General features: G+C 38.7%; 1 protein-coding gene across 1 annotated transcript; it reads right to left on the bottom strand.

The window, feature by feature from the left end:
* Positions 1-18,219: 18,219 nt before the first annotated feature.
* Positions 18,220-26,940, bottom strand: CAVIN4 (caveolae associated protein 4). The gene is made up of 2 exons (XM_063451864.1): positions 26,407-26,940; positions 18,220-21,582 (listed from the first exon to the last, which is right to left on the bottom strand). The coding sequence occupies exons 1-2, from the start codon at positions 26,887-26,889 to the stop codon at positions 20,929-20,931; spliced, it is 1,137 nt and encodes a 378-aa protein (XP_063307934.1). The 5' UTR covers positions 26,890-26,940; the 3' UTR covers positions 18,220-20,928.
* Positions 26,941-26,975: the final 35 nt, after the last annotated feature.

Genomic DNA, 26,975 nt, shown 5'->3' with positions numbered 1-26,975 from the left:
AAGTGCCAAAGTGCCGAAGTTCCGAAGTCCCGAATTTCTGAATGCCGAACCGAATATTTTGCCCCTGCACATGTCTAGATATTACCTATAAGTCTACTCTCACAATTTTGTTTCAGTTTTGCACAAATTACCTAATAACCGTAGATCAATATTTCCAAAAATAAATTAAACTTACATAAGGAGTCACTTCATAGTACATGCACCATATCCTTTGATAGAACCTCTGCCATAATGTTTCAGCCACCTACCCATACCACCAACTATCTACTCCAAAGTCACTGGTGCCTTTATTCCTGCTCATGCATTTTTGCATACCGGCCTTCAATGTTTACATTTAATATTTTTTTATTCTTTAGACAGTATTAACCCCTGCTTGTTTTTTTATTTAAAAGGTCACTCTAAACACCAAACCAAATAGGAAAATATAGTCACCAAAACAACTTTAGCTTAATGAAGCAGTTTTGTTGTATAGATCATGCCACTGCAGTCTCACTGCTCAATTCTCTGCCATTTAGGAGTTAAATCTCTTTGTTTGTGCAGCCCTAGTAACACCTCCCTGCATGTGACTTACAAAGTTCCCCTACACATTTCCAGTAAAGATAGATCTAATAATAATAATAAAAACAAATTATTTCACCAGGAAAGGTACATTCAGATTACTCTGGTTTCCAAGTACATCCTGATATGTTTAAACTTACTACATTGCACATTCTGTTTAATTGAGCAGTGAGACTGCATAATCAAAACTGTCTGAGGACAAATAAATAAGACAAAGTAGTCTGTACTTTGTCTTATGTTGTAAAGAGAAATATATCTGAAGTGAAGAAATTAATAACATTCTGAAAGAGAGAAGAGGACACAATAAGAGAAAGGTAAGTTTGATGTGACAGAGACACTGTAATCTTGCTTGAGATTTGAGCAGGGACCATCTAAAAGGTAAGCTATTTAAGTTTTGGTCTGTTGATCGTGTTCTCCCAAACTCTGTTTTACAATGTTTTATGTCAAATTGCCAGAGCTATGTTCGTGTCACCCTATATTGTATTAGCTCACTGTTTTGAAGTGATTAATTAATTATCATTATGACTGCCTGCGTGTAACTGTGTGTGTGACTGTCTGCCTGTAACTGTGTGTGTGTGTGTGTGACTGTTTGTCTTTAAATGTGTGTGTGTGATTGTCTGCCTGTGACTCTGTGTGTGAGTGTCTGCCTGTGACTGTCTGTGTGTTACAGTGTGCCTGTAAGTGTGTGTGACTGTCTGCCTGTGATTTTCTGTGTGTGACAGTGTACCTGTGATTGTGTGTGTGTGTGTGTGTGACTGACTGCCTGTAACTGTATGTGTGTCTGCCTGTGACTTTTTGTGTGTGATTGTCTACCTGTGACTCTGTGTGAGTGTATGCCTGTGACTGTCTGTGTGTGACAGTGTGCCTGTGAGTGTGTGTGTGTGTGTGTGTGTGCGCTGTCTGTCTGTGATTGGGGATGCTGCCTGTAACTTTGTGTGTGTGTGATTATCTGCCTGTGACGGTGTGCATGTGACTGTCTGCTTGTAATTGTATGTGTGACTGTCTGTAACTGCTTGTGTGACTGTCTGCCTGTAACTGTGTGTGTGACTGTGTGCGAGAGACTATGTGCCCTGGACCAGGGGAGGGCTGGCAGCCTTAGGCCTGGGGGGCAAAACCAGTCAAGTGGCCCATTGCGCCACCAAATCAGTTCACCATCCATGCCCACCTTTTCCTGGTTTTATAACGGATATTGATGTTGTTATGCTAATCAGTAGCTCTTTGCCATACCCACTCCTTCACGACTCTGACTTTCAATGTTGTCAGAGCACAGGCTGAGAATCTCTGAGCCTGTGCTCTGACTCACTAACTGAGCGCTGGAACCACGAGGGAGAGGATATGATCTGACTGCACCTACTGCTGGTGCGCACCAGTGGACCACCAGCGAATCGTTTAAATTAAATATGCTGGTGTACCCAACTTGTGAGCTGTGTTGGCCGCCGGGTGCCTCTGTTGTCATGGCACCCTGCGTGACCGCACAGCTTGCCCACCCCAACGGCTGGCCCTGCTGACACACACTGACGTTACTACTTAGACATCCCTCAATATTAATACAGACATCAGAGTAAACACCAATAAACTGTGGAAACAGAGCTGATCCCCCCAAATTTATAAAGGTTTGCTTAGAGGATTTATTGCAAGATTAAATCATGCCTCCTCCTCTCTCTCCCCCATGCGCTGCTCTGTAGGCTGGGAGGAAGTGAAGAGTAATCACAGTCTCCCAGCACAACGCCACCTGGGGCTGCATGGGGAACAGCTGTTTAATGTAATGCTTGCAGGACGGCCAGCTGCCGCAGAACCTCTTTGTTTCCGTCTCTGCAAAGGGCTCCAGGCACTGCTTGTTGTGAGTGTGAGCCACTGTAAATTAGGGGCAGAGGGCAGAGGGCACTTGCACTGCGGTCAAGACGGGTCTGGGCAGGAGGAGAGTGCAGTGCAATCAGTGAACTCCCCTCCTGTGGGTCACCAGTAGACTGGTGCACCTGCCCAGGACCAGAGCCGGTGCAAGGATTTTTGCTGCCCTAGACAAAATATAAATTTGACGCCCCCCCATGTGACATCACAATGCCCAACCCATATGATCTGCCATATGAACTAACGCCAGTGCTGCACACAGTGTGTGTTTACATTAAAAAGCCTGCAGGGACCAGCTATAGACACCACAACCACTTCATTAAGCTATAGTGTCCCTTTAACCCCTTAAGGACCAAACTTCTGGAATAAAAGGGAATCATGACATGTCACACATGTCATGTGTCCTTAAGGGGTTAATGTGAGGTAAATTATAGATTAGTGTCACTAATAATATACTAGATTGCCTACTTACAATTAGATGAGGATGATGATGAGCTGCAGTTTGGCTCCACTGGTCTGGTGTAGAACAGGATCTCTGGAGGCTGTTTGCAACTGTGGTCACAAAATTCAATGTTCTGGGAGAATTAGAAGCAGCTCAAGGTCTGGGCCCCAGGGCCTGACGGTGAGAATGCCCATAAGGCCCACTCATAAGTCCACTTATATGTTCCACCCACCCATGAGTTCGCTCACAGGGAGTGGAGTGTGTAGGGGATGTGTTATGAGTTATTGTAGAGGATCTAATATGTGTGCTTATGGTATGTAGTTTATAGGGATACCAGTTTGTGCAGGTGATGCAGTGTGTTTGTGTGTAGTGGAAGCAGTGTGTATTTGTGTATAAGGGATGTATTATGTGTTTCTGGTTGTGTGTAAGGGATGCATTGTGTGAATCTGTGTTTGTATGCATAAGGGATGCAAGGTGTGTGTCTGTATGTGTGTGCATTGAGTGTAAGAGATGCATTGTGTTTCTGTGTGTATGTAAGAAAAGCAGTGTGTGTGTGTTTGCATTGTCTGTTTCTGTGTATGTGTGCAAAGGATGCATTGTCTTTGTGTGGGGGTTGCATTGTGTGTGTGTGTGTAATGGATGCATTGTGTGTTTCTCTGTGTGTAAGGGAAGCATGTTGTGTTTCTGTGTATGTATAGGGATGCATTGTGTGTTTCTGTGTATGTATAGGGATGCATTGTGTGTGTGTGTGTGTGCGCGCATAGTGTGAAGCTCCCTGTCTTGCCCCCTGTCCTATAGAGCTGTCCCTTCTGTCCCTTAGAGCTTCTTAACCCTCCTACTTCTTCTTACTCCCCCTTCTTCTTCTTACCCCCTCTTCTTCTTCTTCTTACACCCCCCTTCTTCTTACCCCCTTCTTATTCTTACTCCCCCCTCTTCTTCTTACTCCCCCTTCTTCTTCTTACTCCCCCTTCTTCTTCTTCTTATCTCCCCTCCTTCTTATTCCCCCTCTCCCTCTTCTTACTCCCCCTCCCCTTCCCCCCTCTTTTTCTTATCTCCCCTCCTTCTTACTCCCCCCTCTTCTTACACCCCGTCCCCCTCTTCTTCTTACTCCCCCTCCCCCTCTTCTTCTTACTTCCCCTTCTTCTTCTTACCCCCCTCTTTTTCTTATCTCCCCTCCTTCTTACTCCCCCCTCTTCTTACTCACCCCTTCTTTTTCTTATACCCCCTTCTTCTTACTCCCCCCTCCCCCTCTTCTTATTCCTCCTCCCCCTCTTATTCCCCCTTTTTCTTATCTCCCCTCCTTCTTATTGCCCCTCTTCTTACTCCCCCTCCCCCTCTCCCTACTCCCCCTCCCTCTCTTCTTACTCCCCCTCCCTCTCTTCTTCTTACTCCCCCCTCCCTCTCTTCTTACCCCCCCTCCCCTCTTACTCCCCCCTCCCTCTCTTCTTACCCCCCTCCCCTCTTACTCTCCCCCTCCTCTCTTCTTACTCCCCCTCCCCTCTTCTTACTCCCCCTCCCTCTCCTTACTCCCCCTCCCTCTTCTTACTCCCCACCCCTTCTTCTTACTCCCCCTCCCCTCTTCTTACTTCCCCTCCCTCTCCTCTTCTTACTCCCCCCTCCCTCTTCTTACTCCCCTCCCCTCCTCTTACTCTCCCCCCTCCCCTCACTCCCCCCTCCCCTCTTACTCCCCCCTCACTCTCCCCCTCTTCTTACTCTCCCCACTCCCCTCCCCTCTTCTTATTCCCCCCCTCCCCTCTTCTTATTCCCCCACCTCCCCTCTTACTCCCCCACCTCCCCTCTTCTTATTCCCCCCTCCCCTCTTCTTATTCCCCCCCTCCCTTCTTACTCCCCCCTCGCCTCTTCTTACTCCCCCCTCCCCTCTTCTTATTCCCCCCCTCCCCTCTTACTCCCCCCTCCCCTCTTCTTATTCCCCCCTCCCCTCTTCTTATTCCCCCCCTCCCCTCTTCTTATCCCCCCCCTCCCCTCTTACTCCCCCCTCCCCTCTTCTTATTCCCCCCTCCCCTCTTCTTATTCCACCCCCTCTTCTTATTCCCCTCTCCCCTCTTCTTATTCCCCCCTCCCCTCTTCTTATTCCCCCCTCCCCTCTTCTTATTCCCCCCTCCCCTCTTCTTATTCCCCCCTCCCCTCTTCTTATTCCCCCCTCTTCTTATTCCCCCCTCCCCTCTTTGTAGATGCAAATATCCATTTTGATATCTATCCTAGCTGTCCATATAAGAGTTAATTTGAACAAAGAATGAATTTGGCATTTCATCTTTATTTCTCGGAAAAAGGATTTGTATACAATCCTTTTTGCTGGAAAAGTACTGATTTCGAAATGTTCTTGTTAATTGTCTAAGATATCGGTATTTTGTAAATATCTGGTTTTAATCAAATATGTATTGCGTTATATTGCGAAAGATTATAACTAGAAACAGCTGTTTATAACTTGTGAAAAACAAATTATGTCACTAATGCTCAAGGCCCCCACCGACATGAAAATGGGGTATAAATGCATATGACTGTATAATAAACTTTGAATTGGTTATAGAACACATCTCTTGTCTTCTTGACTGATTCCCGGGATCCTGTCTATCACAGAGGGTGTGGCTCTAGCAAAATATCCATCTAACTAAGAGAGTTTCGTGTATAGCTGAATTAACCCCAACAACTTGGTACCAGAAGTGGGGTCAATTAAAGGAGGAAATCAGGTGGGAGGATTCGGTGTCTTTTTTGACCTTTATTCTTTTACCTGTCTTTTCCCAACCTTTACACATTGCACATTAGATTATGATTTTATTTAAAGGGGAATTTCACTGTTGAGATTTTTTTTCACTCCTTGGGTAGGAGATGAGGTTGTACATAACTGTGGGAGACGTCCCAGGACCCCTCTTTCTTTGAAAGAAAAGAGGTTGCCTTTGTTAAGGTTGTAAAAAAAAGGTATTCAGTCTGACAGGTATTGGCAGACTGCGGTATAATTCAGTCTGTTAGACAGACTGCGGTATAATTCAGTCTGTTAGACAGACTGCGGTGTATAATTCAGTCTCTTAGCAGACTGCGGTAAAGTTATGTACAGGTAAAACTTTTGCAAACTGTAATGTTTTAGCAAAGGAAAAAAATAAATAAATAAATAAAACAAAATTAAAAAGGCAATTGTGTTAAACTACGTACTCTGTTGATGGGTATTTGGCTGTCCTGCAACCTGTTTGGCTGTTCTGCTTGCTTGCGATATATCTGTTGGCTTTTGTGCTTTTTGCAAGGGATTGGAATTTCTGATTTTAAGCGATACAGCTCGTGGAGAAGTAGCAGTTTTGTTGGAACATTTGATTCCGTACAGCTGTTCTTTATCCACTGAATAATCAGTTATTCCAAATCCAATTCTTATTGAGTTTGAAATGGGTACTTCCCAGTCTAAAAAATACCCTCGCCCTAATCCAGGGGAGACTTGCAAACAGTATGTTGCTAGAGTTGGTGAGCTGGGGGATTATTTAGTGGATCCTTGGGTGGATAATATGTCAGGGTGGACACAAGGACAGGGTAGTGAAACTCCCTTCCCTAAAGACGGGGCTAATGATTATTTTCTGAGTATGGTTAAGGGATTATGTTTGAGAGATAAGATATGTTTTCCTTGATATGAGGGAGATCCAGGATGGGATAAGGAATACATGATACAGGGGGGTGAGAATTGGCTTAAGATTGCACCTCACTGATACCCTGTTTCCCAAGAGGAGAGACTGTTGTTGATACCTGCAAATCACTGCCCCCTCCTGATTACCTAAAGATAATGATGATTGGGTGCTATCCTTGCTGTGGTAGTTAGTACCCACTGCTCCATAGAGTTCCCTTTTACCCCCTCCCCAGGAAGAAAGGATTGGGCAGCTCCTCTAAAGCCCTGAGGGTGTCCAAACCAGGTATAAGTATTAAGGGAATAAAATAATTGAGGGAATGTCAACGGTACATGAGAAGGTGATGATAAATAAAAGAAAAAATAGAGGTTAATTAAGGGGGGCTACAAATTCATGTTGTAAATGTAGGTGATTATAAATTAATATGAAATTCATATTTTCAGCACATGCTTCATTTCATGCTGTAAACTAACTTGCTTGCTACAGGTACCTGACATGTTGTAAATGCTTTAAATTGTATGTATTCTGTAGAATTGTGAAAATCTGTAAATTGTTGTCTGGGGATGCAGAGATTTTATTGATTGTGACCCAAATGGTGGACCCCCTGTGCAGAAGTGGGTTTAAAATTTTGGTCATGGAATGTAGGATCAGAAACCATGGACAAAGGTTTTTACCTGTGTTTTTATGACTTTTGGGAACTCAAATTGACCGGTCAAAATTTCCCATGCTTTTAACATGGAGTAGTATAAATATTTTGAGTATTTGAGAGTTCTGACAAATGCAGGTGATACCATGTCTGTGTAATCTGGTCCAAATGTTCTATAAGCGTATAGGAGAGGAATTCTATTGACAGGGTACATATGTTGCAACTGGTTAATGCAGTTAATGCAAGTGTTATACAAATGTTTAAGTTAAACGCGTTATATGGCCATACGGGATCCCTTCTTTAATAAGAAAACCATTGGTACCAGAACTCCTAAATAATAAAATCAAATAAAAATAAAGAAAATATACAATAATATGTTCTGAATACAGCTGTTAAAAGTTTATTCTGTGTAAATGGTGATTGTGATAAATGTGTTTTGGTTACTCATTTTAAAGTATACAGTTTGATTGTCATGTATGTTAATGGGTAATTTGCTGTGCTATTTTAAATTATATTTAAACTATGTTTGTCTCAGTATTGAATAAGCTGGAAGTGGCAGCGTAATAATCTATTAAATAACTGATTTATTATTGAATACTAATAGTCCAAGAGCAATATGAGTTGTAATCCTTAAAGAAAAAAAAAAAAAAAAAAAAACACGCTAAGTTTTAGCTGTTTTCCAAAATTCTGTTGTAATAATGGACTTCTTGCCAAAATTCGACTTTCTAGTCCAGCTGCCAGGTTTTCTGATCTTAAAGCAGTACTGCTTGCATGGTTGCAGAATGCACAAACAAGGGAAACCTACATTATGTCTGTGTTTCTTTTGGGTGTGACATTTAATAATTTATTTTGGATTGAGTTAATTGCCTGTCCATTAATGGGTTTTTGTGTTGGGATGTCTGCTGGATATCTGCTACATTCGTTGTGTTCTGTGTTATAAGAGGACATGTGTGATATTACAATGAGTATGAAGAATATTTAAAGAATATTTGCATGTCATTAACGCAAGCTTTTAGTGTCTTTTTACAACAGATTAAATGCTGATCAGCTCACGAAAAAGGGGCCCCTGGAAAAAATCTGCTTATCAAAATCGTGGATCTCTAATTTATTAGGGGAGTATTTAGCGTTATCTTTAACATAAACAATTGTTATGTTATATGGTTATTTAACAAGAAAACAATTAATGGATATATAGGATAAGTTTTTTCCCAGATTAAGATTAATCTTATATGCCTCATTGATTATAGCAAAATGATGAAATGGTATTTTTAATAGAGATCAGACAATTTATTTTGAGGCAATTCTAAACTACTGTATTATATTTGTATTGGTATATTGAAAGCATTTTGCAGACCTAGAAGAGAATAAATAATATAATAATTCTAAAAGGAACCATACTATGGGAAGAGGTCACCCTATTAACTCTCTAAGGGGTTAAACTCATTTTTGTATAAGCATATAAAGTTTAGTTTTTGTGGTTAGTCTTTTGATTCTCAATTTGAACTCAATTGAAGTATAACAAACATATCCTTATAGGTGTAGGAAACGGCTGCAATATGATTTTAATATTTGCAATATATGTTTTCAATGTATTCTAACAATAGAAAAGTAACTAACTGCATTACATCTATGACCCAAACTGTCAGTATTGCAAACCCTGTAGGAAGACTCTGCTTTCACTGTTTACGTACTAATTCTTCAAAAGCTTATTAATATTATATCTGTGTGGTACACAAAGAAGTGTACACAAAGAGGGGGTGTGGGTTAGGTAATCTCGACCTGCATATGGAATATGCTTCATGAGAAAGATACGGCAGGTTGTTTTGTTATAGAGAAAGAGGGAAAAGTATGTTGTATCGGTAACAGAGGATTGTGATTTTAAGCAGGCGAGACAAGGACATTTGGGAGGTGATAGGAGATTGAATCAGACAAGTTTTGGAGGCAGAGGTAGAGAATTTTATCAAAGGGTCTAACTTTTGTAGAGGTGGCAACTTCAGCACTGTTTTAATTGTTTTAATTGTGGAGAGCAGGGGTTCACCCCAAGGTACTCGTGGTGAACCCGATCAAGCTGGCCCCACTGGTACTCCTGGTATTGCTGGTGCCCCTGGCTTCCCTGGTGCCTCTGGCTTCCCTGGTGCCTCTGGCTTCCCTGGTGCCCCTGGCTTCCCTGGTGCCTCTGGCTTCCCTGGTGCCTGTGGTGCTCCTGGACCCACCCTGGCAGGTTCCTCAATACCAACCACAGCTTCCAACCTATACCCACACCCAACAACCTCAGCCTAATACACAGATGGTTCATGTTCTTAATGTTTTATATATAGATAAAACAGTATTAATGCTGGCTCTTAGAGGATGTACAAGCTGAAGTTGAGATGTAGACATTGTTTGCATAGGCTGCGCAATGTGAAATAACTAAAATAAAATAAGATAATAATAAGTATGCTTAGTCAATTTGTAACGTGGTATCATAGAGGCATCTGCAATAAAATAAGTGAGTTTACAAGACCTGACAAGTGAGGGCAACTTAATATAACATATGTCTACAGTTTGCTGCCCCTTCCTTATCAGAGACCACTTGCAATTTTAGCAAAGCAAGACAACTCTGTATTAAACAAAGCACTTTGCAACAACAGTAATTCATTTTGTTTCTCCTATTTCATTCCTAGTTGTTCTGAAAAAAAAATATTGTTTAAGTGGGATAACTGTATGGAGGTTCCACCATGTATTAAACATGATCACACACATACAGAACTGGTGGCTTTTTGGACATCGGGATCTATAAAAGGTTTTGGTTTAAAGAAATGTTACCTGGGTCCACAACATTTTTGACAGAATTCAGCATTCCAATTCTATTAAAGTAATTAATTGGGATTATCAAATTAAGGTTTAAGTTTAAGAACAGTATTTTATTGGGAATTATTCTAATATGTATATGTTAGTGTTTTAGTACTCAACAAGCATTTATATAGAATGAGTGCTTCTCTCATCTCTAAAGGGAAATTATGTATTACAATTGTATAAAGGACAATGCAATGAAATATAAGCAACACTGAGAGAAGTACATGTTACACAAGTTAAGGGTTTAACTTTAGTCTCTAATTTGAGTTTAGCCTAGATAATGAAGTTATTGATGTCGTATTGATCCTTGTATTTGTATGATTATAGAGACCATACTGGAGTATTTGTGCCGCCTGATACTTGGGACTACACACCAATCTCTCTGGCTGACCTACCTGCCTACCTACCTTTTTTTGCAAATAAATCTGTTTGGTCAAAATCCATGCTGGCCGAAGAAACTAAGATGCTTACTTATGAGTACATAGACTGACTTGGAAAGTCCTGAAGGTGCAGTGCTGTCTAATGCCGCTATGTCTGTATTAACCCTTTCAACAATTGGGGTGTTGCACAGAGCATTGTGGTGAACATCCAGCAAACAGAAGAATTAAGAACTATGTGGAAGCTGACATTGTCTGGTTGTCAGCCATATTGCAACCCTTAGCTATGTTATGGTGTCTAAGATTAAGGAACAACGTTTATGGTGTCTAACATTCTTTATTCTCCTTGAAAGACTTATTCTATTTTTTAGGACTATGCTGGACTATGCTGGACTATTGAACTATTTTGTTATTTTTATTTTTGTAGAGTTAGCCGGAGAGAGAGGAAGTGTTAACTTACTCAGGCATGGATGTACTATGTGTGTCATTGATGTATGTTGAGTGTACCAAGGATGGATTCCCATTTATTAAGTGTGGATATGACTGGACCATCGAAATAGGGATGTAATTAGGAGACATAGGATGCAAGGTCATGATTGGGATTATTGTTAGAATTACAAACTGATTATAAGTTATCTCATGATTTAATATGTAAATGGGCCTTTTGAAACTAATCAAGAAATGGTTCCCAATCCCGATACCCAGCTATTTACTTACAAATGCAGGGTTTTATAAGTCACTAATGCTGTCAACGTGAGGGGATGGCCCTCACTCAGAGTTTCCCCAGATGTGCTTTTTTCCTCAAATATGAGTTTTTGCCACTGGGTTTTTTGACCTGTCCCCAGACCACCGGGTGGAATGGTAATCCAAGACCCTGGTCCAAAGAGGGGATGGATCTTATTCCCGTTTTGACTATACGAGCTTACATTTTGAATTGTAATAATAATAATATTCCCGTTGTTGGGAATAACACTTTGCCTTCACAAATACACTTTGCCTATATTGACCCAAGACTCAAGATACAGATAACATGATGTACACTTAAAAGATGTGTTCAACAGATAATTGAAAAAGCTGAAATCAACAGCTGGAACTCCTCTTTAAGGGAAAACCTATGGCACAGAGCAAATGGGGGAAATCGAGGTGAAGAAATAATAAAAGTCCCGCAGACATGATTAGCACGTCTGAATATACCTCCTCTTGATTCTCTGCCGCAGGCCTCCCATGGATATTTACCGTAAGATAGATCATGATATGATCTAAGAGGGGAACTGTAGATGCAAATATCCATTTTGATATCTATCCTAGCTGTCCATATAAGAGTTAATTTGAACAAAGAATGAATTTGGCATTTCATCTTTATTTCTCGGAAAAAGGATTTGTATAAAATCCTTTTTGCTGGAAATGTACTGATTTCGAAATGTTCTTGTTAATTGTCTAAGATATCGGTATTTTGTAAATATCTGGTTTTAATCAAATATGTATTGCGTTATATTATCCCCCCCTCTTCTTATCCCCCCCTCTTCTTATTCCCCCCCCTCTTCTTATTCCCCCCTCCCCTCTTCTTATTCCCCCTCCCCTCTTCTTATTCCCCCCCTCCCCTCTTCTTATTCCCCCCTCCCCTCTTCTTATTCCCCCCCTCCCCTCTTCTTATTCCCCCCTCCCCTCTTCTTATTCCCCCCTCCCCTCTTCTTATTCCCCCCCTCCCCTCTTCTTATTCCCCCCTCCCCTCTTCTTATTCCCCCCTCCCCTCTTCTTATCCCCCCTCTTCTTATTCCCCCTCCCCTCTTCTTATTCCCCCCTCCCCTCTTCTTATTCCCCTCCCCTCTTCTTATTCCCCCCCTCCCCTCTTCTTATTCCCCCCTCCCCTCTTCTTATTCCCCCCCTCCCCTCTTCTTATTCCCCCCTCCCCTCTTCTTATTCCCCCCTCCCCTCTTCTTATTCCCCCCTCTTCTTATTCCCCCCTCCCCTCTTCTTATCCCCCCTCTTCTTATTCCCCCTCCCCTCTTCTTATTCCCCCCTCCCCTCTTCTTATTCCCCCCTCCCCTCTTCTTATTCCCCCCTCCCCTCTTCTTATTCCCCCCTCCCCTCTTACTCCCCCTCCCCTCTTCTTATTCCCCCCCCCTCTTCTTATTCCCCCCTCCCCTCTTCTTATCCCCCCTCTTCTTATTCCCCCCTCCCCTCTTCTTATTCCCCCCTCCCCTCTTCTTATTACCCCCTCCCCTCTTCTTATTCCCCCCTCCCCTCTTCTTATTCCCCCCTCCCCTCTTCTTATTCCCCCCTCCCCTCTTCTTATTCCCCCCTCCCCTCTTCTAATTCCCCCCCTCCCCTCTTCTTATCCCCCCCTCCCCTCTTCTTATTCCCCCCCTCCCCTCTTCTTATTCCCCCACTCCCCTCTTCTTATTCCCCCCCTCCCCTCTTCTTATTCCCCCCCTCCCCTCTTCTTATTCCCCCCTCCCCTCTTCTTACCCCCTCCCCTGTAGCGTGGCCGAGCTGCTTTCCGGTCCGCGGTCCCGGCCGGAGTGATGGGAAGGTGCACGCTCAGTGTGCACTTCCTGTCAGTCCGGCCGATTACAGGAAACAGAAACTCCGCGCGGAACAGGAGTTTCTGTTTCCTGTAACCGGCCGGACTGACAGGAAGTGCACACTCAGTGTGCACCTTCCCATCACTCCAGCCGGGACCGTGGACCGGAGACCGGCTCGGCCAGCTACAGGGGAGGGGAGGGAGGGGAGAAGCTGCGGCAGCCGTCTGAGCGCTCTTTACAGAGCGCTCGGCGGCTGCAGCATTTAAAGGGCCAGCCCACCGCGGCCGGTCCTAAAAGAATTTCGGGCGGCCTGGGGGGCAATTGCCTCCCTGCCCCCCGGCCCAGCCCGCCCCTGCCCTGGACTGAACTCTGAAGACTGTTGTTAATATTGTTGTGTAAAAAAAAATAATTCTATTGTAAGGGCCTGAGCAGGGGCTTTAGAGGGAAAGGCAGGATTTTGTAGGAATGGGGGATGCAGGTGTTTTATGGAAGGGGGTGCAGGGGTTTGTAGAAGGGGGACAGGACATGCATTTTGTAGAACGGCAGGCAGGAGAGGGGTTTTGTACAAGGGGGCAGGACATGGTTTATCCAAAATGTACACATTTGTGCAATTTTTAAAAATGAAAACATTAAACATTAAACATATTGCAGGTACTTTTTACTTTTTAAAGTGTGGGGCATGGGGTCCGGGTGGGCTGGGAGGGGAACCAAACACAGGGTCCGCCCCAGGTGCAAAATGCTCTAAGTACGCCCCTGTAACTGCCATCTTTGCACTATAACTATATCGTCCGTCTGTAGAAAGCAAATTACCACTTTATATTTCTGTCGCTGGGCTAATTAGACAGAAGAGGTTGCAAAAAGACTTACGTTTATCCTAAAACATAATTATATCAGTACCAGAAATTTCTTCTTTATTTAGTTCTTATAATTATAATTGCACACGCGTTTCAATAAACTTGAAAGATAAATTATTTTTTGTATCAAAATGTATCTTTTGTTAAACATTAAAGAGCACTACAAATATATTTACTGTAATTAAACAAATGAAATAAATGTAATTATGAAGTGTACTTACTAAACAGAAAATAGAAATGCATAATTATCTTATCCAGACACATTTATTTTACATTTGGTAAACCATATGTTAACCCTTTCTTCACAACGTGTACTTGACAATAGGTTAAGCACATCACATTAACAAGTACAATACAAAGGGCTAGAAGTAGGCAAACAATTAAAAATCAAGGGAAAGATGCTGCAGTATATCTTCTACAGTAAATTCCATTTTCCTTGGAGATACTCTCCAAAATCTCCAATATAATTTATATTCAGTGTTTAGCCTCCAAGTAAAAGGACCCATCTGGCACTATTACCATTTGAATCAGAATAGCTTTTGCAAACAAAAATAAATAAATAAAAGTTTAGCATTTTCTCTTAAAGGACCACTATAGTGCCAGGAAAAACAAACTTGTTTTCCTGGCACTATAGAATTAATAGCCCCCCCCCCCCCCCCCCACACCCTCATGGCCCCCCTCCCGCTAGGCTGAAGTGGGAGGAAGGGGTTAATATCTTACCTTTCTCCAGCGCCGGGCTCCCTCGGCACTGGGGACTCTCCTCCTCCTTCGGACGTCATCGGCCGAATGCGCGGCAAGAGCCGCGCGCGCATTCAGTCAGTCCATAGGAAAGCATTCTCAATGCTTTCCTATAGATGCTGGCGTCTTCTCACTGTGAAAATCACAGTGACAAGCGAGGAAGCGCCTCTAGCGGCTGTCAATGAGACAGCCACTAGAGGCTGGATTAACCCATATGTAAACATAGCAGTTTCTCTGAAATTGCTATGTTTACAGCAAGCAGGGTTAATCCTATATGGACCTGGCACCCAGACAACTTCATTAAGCTGAAGTGGTCTGGGTGCCTATAGTGGTCCTTTAATCCTGCCTCCTCTGTCTGCAATATGTTTACTATCTCTAGTAAATATACTATTAGTTTGATGGTTACTAAACAGGAGTGTAGCTATCTTTCTGTTCCTCTGAACCACTATTGTTTCCCCATTAAAAGTGTCCAGTCATAAGGAAGCAGAGCAAAGGTTTCTGGGAGCTGTAGGTCAGAAAACAGCTTTTGTAAGTAAAAAAATGCTGTGCAGACATTTATATAAAGAAGTCAACACTTTGAAAAGTTTCAAACAAAATCTGTTAATATGTCCTGACTGATTAATTCTTGTTGTAAGGTACAGTTTATTGAAAGCCTGGAAAACCAGTGCAAATGCAGAAACCTTGAGTAACCTTTGTATCGTTTTAGATATTGGATTGATTGTTGTTCCATATATTCCTAATGCATTATGATGCATTTATTTATAGAATGGTTATTTTTAAGTTCCAGTCATGTTTGCCCCTTTAAAGGACCACATGGGCATTCTAATAAATATATAACGTTTTTAGTATTACAATTTATAACATCTTTAATTAAATAAGATATATTTATGTTGGTGGATTTAAAATGCATAGCTTTAGATTTAACCTCACAGTCAGTACTCTTGCAGACTATGCATTTATTACATTTAAAAAAAAAAACAACATAGGTTTAGTAAAAAAAAGAGGGAGGGGAGTGGGTGGTGTAGATTTTTGTAAAAGTCTTAGTGAGTATAGATTTAAAATTAGGTGCCCCTCTTAAAATGATGTTTGGCTTTTCAGGAATGATAGCTTTTAGAATGCCATCTTGTTTTAATATATGCCAATGTTTGTTAATGATTTTTTTCACAATATTACTTTTATTATTAAAATCAAAAATAATTGGCAATGAAACAGGATTGTCTGTAGTTTTATATTCCAAAAGATCTGATCTATTTATTTTTTTTAATAGCTGCTATATTTTCATCTAAAGTATTTCTTCTCAATAAATTTGTTTTGAAGTAATGGGATTGTTCGTCAAAATCTTGCAGACTTGAGCAATTTCTTCTTAAATGGAGAAACTGACTTCTCAGAATTCCATGTAACCAGGGCTTATAATGGCAACTGGATATGTCTATTGCATTATTACTGCAAACCTTCTTAAACATTTTTTTCATATTTATTTGATTATCATGATAAATAGTTGTAAATCCAAGAAGTTAATAGAGGTCTTACTGTATTCCCATGTTAAAACAATACCATTATTATTCATATTGAGATAATTTAGGAACTTATTGAGAGAATTCTCAGAACCTTCCCAAATAAAAAACATATCATCAATATATCTATAAAAGGTCACTAGGTTTTCTCTCCATTCATGGCCTCCCAGGATAGCCGCAGATTCCCACTGGCCATAAATAAGTTGGCATAACTGGGGGCAAACCTGGTGCCCATAGCTGTACCCTCTTTTTGTATGTAAAATGAATCATAGAACCAGAAATAGTTATTAGTTAAAATGGTATGAATGCCTTGTATAATAAAAAAAGTATTTGTTCTTCTGGAATTTTATTTTCTAATCTTAAACTGCTGCACAACCCCTGTCATGTGGTATGATACAAGGATTGTACATTGCAGGTTACTAAAAAAATAGGACTTTTTCCAATTAAAAGTGTTTAAAAATCTAAGAAGGGTCATGGAGTCCTTTAAATAGGACTCCATGTTTTTGACTGAGGGTTGTAACAAGATGTCCAGAGATTCAGATAGATTGGATAGAATCGACCCAATGCCGGAGATGATAGGCCTTCCAGGGGGGTTGTTGTTTTAATTTTGATGTATTTTAGGTAAAAAAAATCAATTACAGGGATCTTAGGAAATTGGATATTTAAAAATTCAAACTCTTGTTTATTTAAAATAGTTTGTTCTCTGCCTTTTTCTAAAAAGGAACTTCATTTTTATTTTTAATATTTGAGGTTGGGTCATTAGTTAATTTATCATACACATTTGGATCGTTAAGTTGTCTCATATCTTCTTTAATATACATTTCTTTGTAGAGTATAACTATACCTCCCCCTTTATCCGCAGGTTTTATGACAATCTCTTCATCTTTTTTCATCTCTTTAAGTGCTATTTGTTCTAGATATGTTGTTTTAATCATCAAAATTACTATTTTTTATTTTATCCATATCTTTCAGAACTAATTTCTCAAATATTTGTAAAGTGCCTGATTTAGAATTGGCTGGATAAAACTTTGATTGTTTTTTTAAAGAGGTAGATATGACTTTGGAATGGTCAGGTGGTTCTGGGAGGGGGGATTTGTATGAGTGTGTGTAGAACTGGTATTTAGATCTTTATTAATAAAGAACCTCTTAAAGGTTGCTTTTCTGATAAATTTGTTGACATCTATAAAAGCCTGAAAGGGTTTAAAAGCATTTGTGGGGGCAAATTTAAGACCTTTAGTTAAAACAGATATCCGAGTGGATGATAAAACTTTTTGGGATCATTTTAAAATTCCATGTTCCTTTTCATTAATGTTGATTACTGTCTCTCTAATCTTTCTCTTTTGTGATCTTATCCCACTTCTCCTTCCTCTAAACTTATACTTCTTTTCCTTACTCTTGTTGGATAGGGGATCTGAGCTTGTGCGTTTGTCTGTGTGTGAATTTCTAAAAAATAGTCTTCATTTTCAATTTCAGAGTCCACAGAAAGTAGCTGATATCTATTAGTGTGATTATAGTGAATTGGTGATTTGATTGTGTCATAATTTTTATACGCATATCTCAGTCTTTGTGGTCTTGGAGTGATAGTTTTAGGGGTTTTGTATTGTGTAGATGAATGGGCAGTATAGCCATTAAAGTTACGATAGTGTGGTGAGGTGAGCTGTGGTTTGGAAATGTGTTGTGAAGTTTTGCGATATCTGGGTGGGGACTGCTGATGTTGAGATTCAGTGTGGAGACACTGAATAACAGTGCTGCCCCAGAAAACACCTCTAGTAGCTATCTGAGGAGTGGCCAGTGGAGGTACCCCTACTGGGCAATGTAAACACTGCATTTTCTCTGACAAAAACAGTTTTTATTGCAAAAAGTCTGAAGGGAATGATTATACTTACCAGAACAAATACAATAAGCTGTAGTTGTTCTGTTGACTATAGTGTACCTTTAAGCGGTGGTGTAAATAACCTCTTTTGGAACATATGGATAAACTCACTCTCCAAATGCATATGCAAAGAAAAAAACAAGTCCAAAGGGCAAGGGACACATTCTTCCATATCGCTTTTCCTATCCTGTATAAATATGCCTGCACTGATTGAAACCTAGTAGAGAGTTCTATTAGAGGGTGCTTTAGCTACAAATGATATACAGACTACAAGTATATGCTTGCTGCATCACTCTGTGTTCTGTGCTCCGTAATCTTCAGGATTCTGTAATAAACAATTTGTTAGTTACCTTTTTTAACAACAAAAAAACACATTGTGGTGTAACCATGGCTAAACATTGACGTTTATTGTAATCAAAAAACAACAAAACATACTATATTGTACATGATCCCAAAACTCCAAGGGCTGAATATCTTCACCTAAGATACATATATCGCTGGTAATTAAATATTGTTTTTATTTCACAGTAGTGACGTTTAGCTAATGAACAATACTATTATTACCTCAAGTAACATAATCTCACCCTTATTAACAAACATACCGTATAATGCTAATACAGTATACAAAACAAACAAGGATGTATCTTTTTGCATAAGGTACAGGCACAAACATGTTTCGAGTGCCATATTAAGTTATTCCACAAGACTGCCGAAGGCGCCTTACAATACTGTTCTTGCAGCCATTCACATGGATGGTCCATTTGGATTTCTTCCTTAGAAGGAATGTGTCTCATAGAATAGGTGAACTATATTTCTGCATTATGTTCTTACAAGTCTATCAAAGTTTTGTTTTTTGATAGACTTGTAAGTTTTCCTCAACATGACACACTATATATTTCTTAGCTAATATGTAGCACCATTTTTGTCTGATGTCTATCTTTATTATAAAGTTAGAAAATTCTGCTCTTATAAAAGAAAAATAAAGCTTTATTTGCTAAACACTATCTAAACACTGCTAAACATCTATCCTTACTTATTGCTTTCTGCCATTTTATCCTCCAGCATCAAAAATAACCACATCAATATTTTTAAAATGCGCCATTTAATCCTTCAGCATCAATAATCTCCACATAAATATAAAAAAAAATCTGTGGTGATAAATATTTTAACCTATCTGTGCCAATTATCTCTGTCACATGACTTCAGATAGGAACTAATCTGACAAACGTTAATGTGACTGAACAGCATTGGCGAGTAGTTGGGCTAATGCTCCCAATGTCAAATAGCAAACAGACCAAGTTAAACAGTATCAACAGGACAAGGGGAAGCAAATATTATCCCAGTAAGTAAGTAAATATAAACGACAAGAAAAACAGGCGCTCAAAAACATATTTAGTATACAAAGTTTTTCTTAATAATTATGCTTGCCAACTTTAAACATATATAATAGACTTCAGAATTAAGATCAATTAAAATATCAAAATCGAAAGGAACAGCTAACTAAATGACTAGGCTAGATTAAAAGAGATAATACTTCCAGGGTTACTCTCAGTAAATTCAAAGTGAACTTCAAATATAAAGCCAAAATAGTCAAATAGGAAAAAGTCCAGTTCGACTATTTTATCCTTAAATTTGAAATTATCTTTGAATTCACTTTGAATTCTAACTAGCTCTCACTTTGGTGAATAACCCTACTTGTTTCCATAGCTAGTCAGACCTATGTACTAAACAAGTTATAAGATTATTCCACAGAATCACAGACATAAAAAACATTTATCTCACTAGAAAAGAACTGTGGTAAAATCTATATATTCGGTGCTAGTATTCTGCCAACGTATAATACAGAACTCGTGTGATGTAATAATTTAAGCATTTAGCCATCAGACGTAATTTCTAATATTTAAAACTTTCCAGAAAGAAAATATAGATATTTCACTCCATCCACAAAGAAAACACTGAAGATCACACCCTTAACAAAATTATTGATTGTTTTACACATATATTTTTACCAAAAATTTGGGGTAATGCTGTCTAAACTTCAAGCTTGCAACTCTAATTATATATTTAATTATAACATCACACATACCAACATATAGTCTAAATTTGCTAAATAATTAATTGAAATTAAATGAAACTGGAATTACAAAAGCCAGGTTCAAATTGGAAAGTTGTTTCCAAATAGGCTACTTTTTCCTTAAAGCAGCAAATAGACTTGTGCACAAATTTGTTTGGAGCGGGTTATCAGAATCAAATTCCTTTTATTCCACACGTGAAAGAATCGATACATCTGATAATTACCCGTCAAGTCTTGTTCATTGAATATGACACCACAGGTCGATTCCGGAAGGGTCTGTTTGTTCAGGTATGGATTAAAATTCAAATAAACCGCTTTAAATTAATTTTTGCACAAGTCTTGTAGCTATCCAGTTTCCAAATCACCATAATTCAATGTTTAGCTCATAACATATTTTTGTGTTTTCATGCATCACTGTATTCCTGATTTCAGACCACTATTGCATAATCTACACACAGTGATCTATACTTAATTTATTGTAAATATTTTACCACCTATGCCACTTACTGATTTACTTTTAGCCATTCTTCATTAAGACCGCCCTCAACATGCTAACACAACCAATAGAGAATTCAATACAAAGAATAGTATTTCAAGTGCCTTTAAATCTATTATTGATTTGACACATCCATTAGCTTTCATATATATATATTTTTTTTTTAATATTGATGAGACATTTGATTTGAGTTAATCTGAATAAACATATACTGTACATTATTATAATTTTATATTCTCCTTCGTATTGTGTCTAGTAATAAAGTTCAGTGTTGGGTCCCTTGTTACACATTAGGAAGAAAGACGTCTCCTTCCTTTTCTAAATTGCGAGGATTATAATGGGTGAACACATTCTATTTCTTTTCAAATTCTTCTCTCGGTTTCTATTTTAGTATTTACTTAAGCTAGTAGTTATTGTGACTACAAAATGATGATGGAAATTGAGGGTAATTACCAATATTACCCACAAACCAAAGGTCACTGCTTGAGCCCAAGACGTCAGGGCAGTGATAGTAGCATGTTTTCCTTATGATGACAGTTTGATGTCCACAAGGGGCGTTTCATCGGTATCTAACTTTGACTCCAATTTCAGGAGAGGTGTATCTAAGCTTGAATTGGGTCTTTCTTCATCTTGGGGAAGCAGATCAGCCTTTTCCCCATTCTTTTTCTTCTTCTTCTTCACAGTCACAACCTCAGTATAGGTAACTTCTGAGATGGGTTCAACAGTGATATTTTCAGAAGCAGAATCAACATCCTCGTCTTTAGTGCCTTCCTGACCTTCTGCTGTGGTCCTCTGTTTCTCCTTCTTTTTGATCTTGAATGTGTCTTTCTTGGGAGCTGCTTTAGCGATTGATTGCTTGAACCTCTCTCCAGACTGCTTCAGTCTCTCCCCTGACTGCCTCATTCTCTCTCTTCTTTCAGGAGTTACAATCCTTGTGCGGATCTTACTTACTTTTTTCCCAAAATTTTGCCTTGTTTTTTGCATGCTTTCTTTTGAAAATGCCTTCTTAATGTTGTCAATACGCTGCATCCCTGATTTCTTTAGTCGTGTAGTCCTGCTTTCTTGCACGCTGTATTCCTCATCAGAAGAAAGGTCATCTGGGTATAATTTTTCTCTAAGGTGACCATCCAATGCTGTATCTTTGGCAACAGTTAGCCTTGTTGGACATTCAATGTCCTCCTGCAAATACAAACAAACAAATGTTAGTACTTTATTTATTGCACTGTTTCAGTAAGCAAACTGAAGATCATTTCATGAATGGAAACTGCTGCCAAGTGCTAAAATTCTTATCGTATAAACTTTGCTGAGCATGGATTTGTGGAATATACTTAGAATCCAACTACTAACAGTGGGAGGGTCACAATTTACTTAGCATTCCTAAATCCTCGTCATGGCTGAAGTTGTAGATTTGTAGCGAATAAGGGAAGAACACTGAAGGAAAGGAGTACATAGCCAAGTGAGGGAAATATCCTTAGCATTAAGCTCTATACTAGGGTGATAGATGTAATGGATACAATAATGATAAATCAATAAAAATGGTCTTTATTAGAGGGAGGACCAAGATAACATAGGGATACCACAGATTAATTAAATTATCATATATTGTCTGGAACTAAGGGCATTAAAAATATCCTTTATAGCACTCACATAATGAATGCATACACAGAGTAAATAACTTTTGTAATCTAGAGATTAAGGGGGAGCGGACACAGGTGAAGAGAGGGAACCAATCTAGTAATAGGTTTCTGTACACCGTATGAGTGAAGGTAAAGTGGGTGTAATGGTAAGGCCAACCGGAATAACCTACAATGTTTAGAGATTCATTATCGATAGGTGCAGGAGTGAGTAGGCTTGAGTAAAAGGGAAGGTGAAAATAGGATGGCTTCAAACCATAACACACATAATCAAAACCCTTAGAGTACTTATTCCTATATCAATATCTACTAAAGATATGTACCTACCCAATCTAAAGAATATCCTGAAAAACTCTTAAAAAGCTCCAATAATACCCCACAATATAGCAGCAAACATAGAAACTCTGTGTGCCTACTACTGATAAGAATGGAATGCTTCTGAAGGTAAGGCTATAATGAAAAGCCACTTTAAGCTGTCTAATAACTTGTATTATCTCACAATAAGTGCACAATAGATCAGACCTAGTGTGCTTGCAGTTACAAGGAAGGCTCAGGCTGAATAAGGAACCTAATACAAGAAAATATATTTATCATAACATGTACCCTAAAATCATACAATTCCCTTCCTTGCAGTACACCCTTGGTCTATGTGCCCACCAAACCAAAAACTACCACTACTCTTCTGGTCTAATTCAGACTAGATAAGATAAAGGGCACCAAAATTAAAAATCACAAAATGATTGTAAGAGACTTATGCGCACTATTTATAAAGACAAGGAGATGAGTATAAATATGAATTATCACACAGCCACTTTGTTACAGCATTTTATTCTATAGTTATTAATTTTGAACACAATAATCCCAACTATGAATAAGCGGCTGATGGCAACATAAAGATACAATAATATGTAAAAAAAATAATAATAATCATAAAACAGTAAATAATATGAAGCAAGTTAAGAAAAATTTAATAGAGCACCTTATGGCTCAACAGTGATTTTTGTTTCTTGTCAGTGAATATAGCTAAGTATAGATCTAAATATAGATTTGTAAGTCAGAATTTGGTATCTAACCCACCTTTGTTCTTTTTAGTTGATGGATACTCCTGAAATAAGCGTTGTTTATGACCACTGACAGGAAGCATGGGAGTGCAGCCATTGCAAACCTTTTAAGGGTCTTAAATTGTCTCCAATAAAACTCGTACTGACACCCGCTATGGGTACTAAAGTATATGGCATGCCAGAGTGAGGTGGTAACCAATGACTTGTTCTCTGTAGGGAAAGCTGGAGGTCTAGATCTTTAATGTTCCGTATCACATGCTTAAAATATAGAGAACATTTTTTTCTAGCTGATGACAATTAAAAGGGAAGGTCTGGTTGCCCCACTGAAACCTAGTAATCAAGGCTCTGATTAAATAATTTTGGATATGGTTTTCAAATGATTTAATATTTTTGGATACATTTTTAAAATTGTTTAATATTTTGAAAAATATTTAAATTAGTTCATATTTATGTTTTTTTTTTTTTTTTTTATAAATTCCTATTTTTTTTGCATGAGATACATTTTAACATTTTAAAAAAGATATCAAAAAGTTTATCCACCGAAAGTTTCTGTTTAGCCTATGTTCTTAAACAGCCTCTGTAAAAAGATCACTTTCCAGAACCTAATGTAAAGGGCAAATTAGACAATTTATTAATTAATTGTTGCATGCATATAGGCAACATTTTGTTGAAAAGGAGGATAACCTCCGTTAAAGGGACAGTCCACTGTCAAAATAAAAAAATACAGATATGCCCCCGATAAAAAAGTATGCATGCTTTCTATCATGGTTTTTTTTTTGTAAATCCCTCCCTTCCTAACGCAGGCCAGACTTTCCAATGCAGCCCAACGAGAAAAACTGCGTTGTAGCTAACACAATGATGGGATTCAAATTCCAACAATATGATGAGAAATCTTTGCAAGGCAGGTGCTCCAATGAAAATTTAGCTCCACTGAGCTCTTGGGATTGACTCTTAAACTCCACATTGAGTCTAAGAAAGTCAGGAGGAGGAGAAATATAAAGACAAAGTAGTCCTTACTTTGTCTCTGTATATCTATTGACTAAATTGGAATTTCAGTAAAATTCCAACACAGTCAAAATGAGTATTTAATAAAGATTCTATCCATTAAATATTTTTTGAGGGGGTGATGGTGAGGAGGGTAACAATGCTGCTTTAACTCATGTGTTGCAAAATCACAACATTCAACAGAAGGCAAAAGTACAGATGCAACTATTTATTTCAGTTTTATCCTTCTTCATTGGAAATGTAAAAACACAATCTAATAATTCAGCTATTTTGCCTATATTTAGCAATTTGGTTTCTTAACAATTAATTATTTAATTAATTAATAAAGCCCTCGTGCATTTTTCTCGTGATGGTTCATAATTATAGCAAAGTTCTATGTTCCTTCTGACTAGCCCCTTATAGACCAAGTTTAACTTACATTTTCCATTATCTTACCATTCTCCTAATTTTTGTCTAGAGAAAGATTTAATTCATTGAACTCAAGCATTGTACAATCCCTGCATACATTAACCATTTGTCAGACAATAAAACTAATATCTTGCTAGGACTGACATGTAGATAAGTTTCAGCTGCCATGCTTCCTAAGACTAACATATACGCAGCAAAACTGATATTAAAAATAATTCTACTAGAATATTCACAGAGTATGTGTCAGTCACACGTTTGCTCTGTCTAATTCTACATATTGGCATACACAGTGGCAACAAATAGAACTGACTGGTTAGCACTTTCTATTACTATTCCTGCTTACGAAATTCACCCCTGCTTGTAATAGACTGCATGGTCTGCAGCATTAGCCAATATAATTACGGCCAGAACAGGCACATGGAATTGAACGGAGATCAATGTAACAAAGGGGAAAATTAGTGTAAATATGTTATTCAGTCTGTGCAGCAGCCAAGGAAACAATTAAACATAATGCACTTAACTGCTGATTGGAAAAAGACTGCTTTGTAGCTAACACAATGACGGGATTCAAATTTCAACAACATAATTGTTTGTGTGCATAGGATTTTGTGCATCTTAATGACTACTGCTTCCCTTTCATCTTCATAAATTATAGCCTTAAAGGGACAATGAACCATTTGGCAGGTATATATTTAAGGTAAACATAAGGAGACATATTGGGTAATTTTAATTTACTGGTTTTACATTATAACAAAGTATTTAAAATTCTGCTTAGTAGTGGTATTTAAAATAAAATGAAAAAAAAAATACAATTAGTAAAAATCCCTCAGGCAGAACCTGTCTACAAAAATTTGGCCATAGATTGCACAATGGTACAGATGTCACAGAAAAGTTGGGAAATTACACCTAACATGCAAAAATAAATAAATGAATAAATACATAATCACACCACACTCCACCGATGCACACATCATTAGTTATTAGAACATGTCCCTTAAAAATATACATTAAGAGACTTTGGCCTACATTTTAATATTTTTGGATAAGCTTTTTAAACAATTCAATATTTTATATTGTTAAAAAATATTTAATTCTTTCATTTTTTTTATACATTGATCTATTTTCTTATCTTAAAAAATTTGAAAGAATTTAAAAAGCTTATCCAGCGTATCCACAAATATTAAATCAAGGCCTTTATTAGAACTATCACAAACTGGGACACACATGATATAAATAGGCTGGGCATGTGAAGGCTGGAAAGGAAAATGCTCAGGGCTTCTTTCAAAGACCAAGAGAGGAAGAAAGTATCAAAGCCAATCTAGTACCTTATTTTGCTGCATCCTATACAGCAGCTATGGTACCTTACAAGTATGTCATAAGTAATAAGATTTTATTCATTAGTCTTCTCTCCTCTGTTTGGGAATATTTGATATATTTGTTATAGCTTTAAAAATAAATTACAAAAATAATAATTATATGGTACTTTTACTCTTGTCTTTGAAAATAACGAAGAGAAGAGAAAAAGCACCCAAATTATGATGAAAGAAACAGTAACATAACTGCAAGAGCCATTCAACAAGCAAAAAGTCAAATATTAGTGGATTTATACATGACACATATTAATGAAGGGGAAAATCATATTTGGGTAAAAGAAACAAAGTCCTGAATATGTGTTGGTGGAAGTCTGTTTAGAAGTTTTTAAAACAAAGACCAGATCTTTTTGGTACTGTTTATATTTAAGGCTTTGCAAATTGGGATTCACAGGTTTGCCAGGTGCTAAATCAATAAATAAACACACACACACACATTCTTGCTAACCTATATTTTCACGTTATTGTGTTTTGTGTTGTGTTTATGAAAAAGAATTGAATACATATTCACATTAGTGATATTACCTGAAAAATAACAACTCGGAACTTATTCTTCCTCAGCATCTCTTCTTGTTTTGATTCCACTTTGTCAACCTGATCGCTTTGTTTATCGACTCGAGACCTTACATCTTTCACATTAGAGCTTACTTTACGAGTCTTTTCCAGCAGCTTGGTTACTGTGTAGCTGGTGTTATCATGAGCTTGAGCAAGCTTTAGAAGGTCAATCTGTATAGTCTTGATTGTGTTCTCCATTTCTCTGTGACGTTCCTCGATTCTTTTCTGACTAGCCTGGACAGTTTCCACCATGTTGGCAACTTTGTCAAGAACTGTAACAATAGTCAATGCAGATTCATGGTCTTCCTCATCTTCAGACACAACCGAAAGACGGTTTATTTTATCTTTCTCAGAAGTTGTTTCGTACTGATCCATTTCCCCTGGCTGGATGTAATCTACAGGAGCTTGAGTCCCCCTGGTTACTGCTTTGGACTCAAGCTCACAATCTGGCATCAGAGCAAGGAGAGACAGCTGCCTGTGAAGACCTTCAAAGTAAAATGGAAAGCTCCACCCCAGTAGGCCATTTATAACTACTCATC

The sequence above is a fragment of the Pelobates fuscus genome, chromosome 4 (assembly GCF_036172605.1).
Source record: "Pelobates fuscus isolate aPelFus1 chromosome 4, aPelFus1.pri, whole genome shotgun sequence".
Classification (NCBI taxonomy): Eukaryota; Metazoa; Chordata; class Amphibia; order Anura; family Pelobatidae; genus Pelobates; species Pelobates fuscus.
This window is presented reverse-complemented; position numbering and strand designations above follow the sequence as displayed.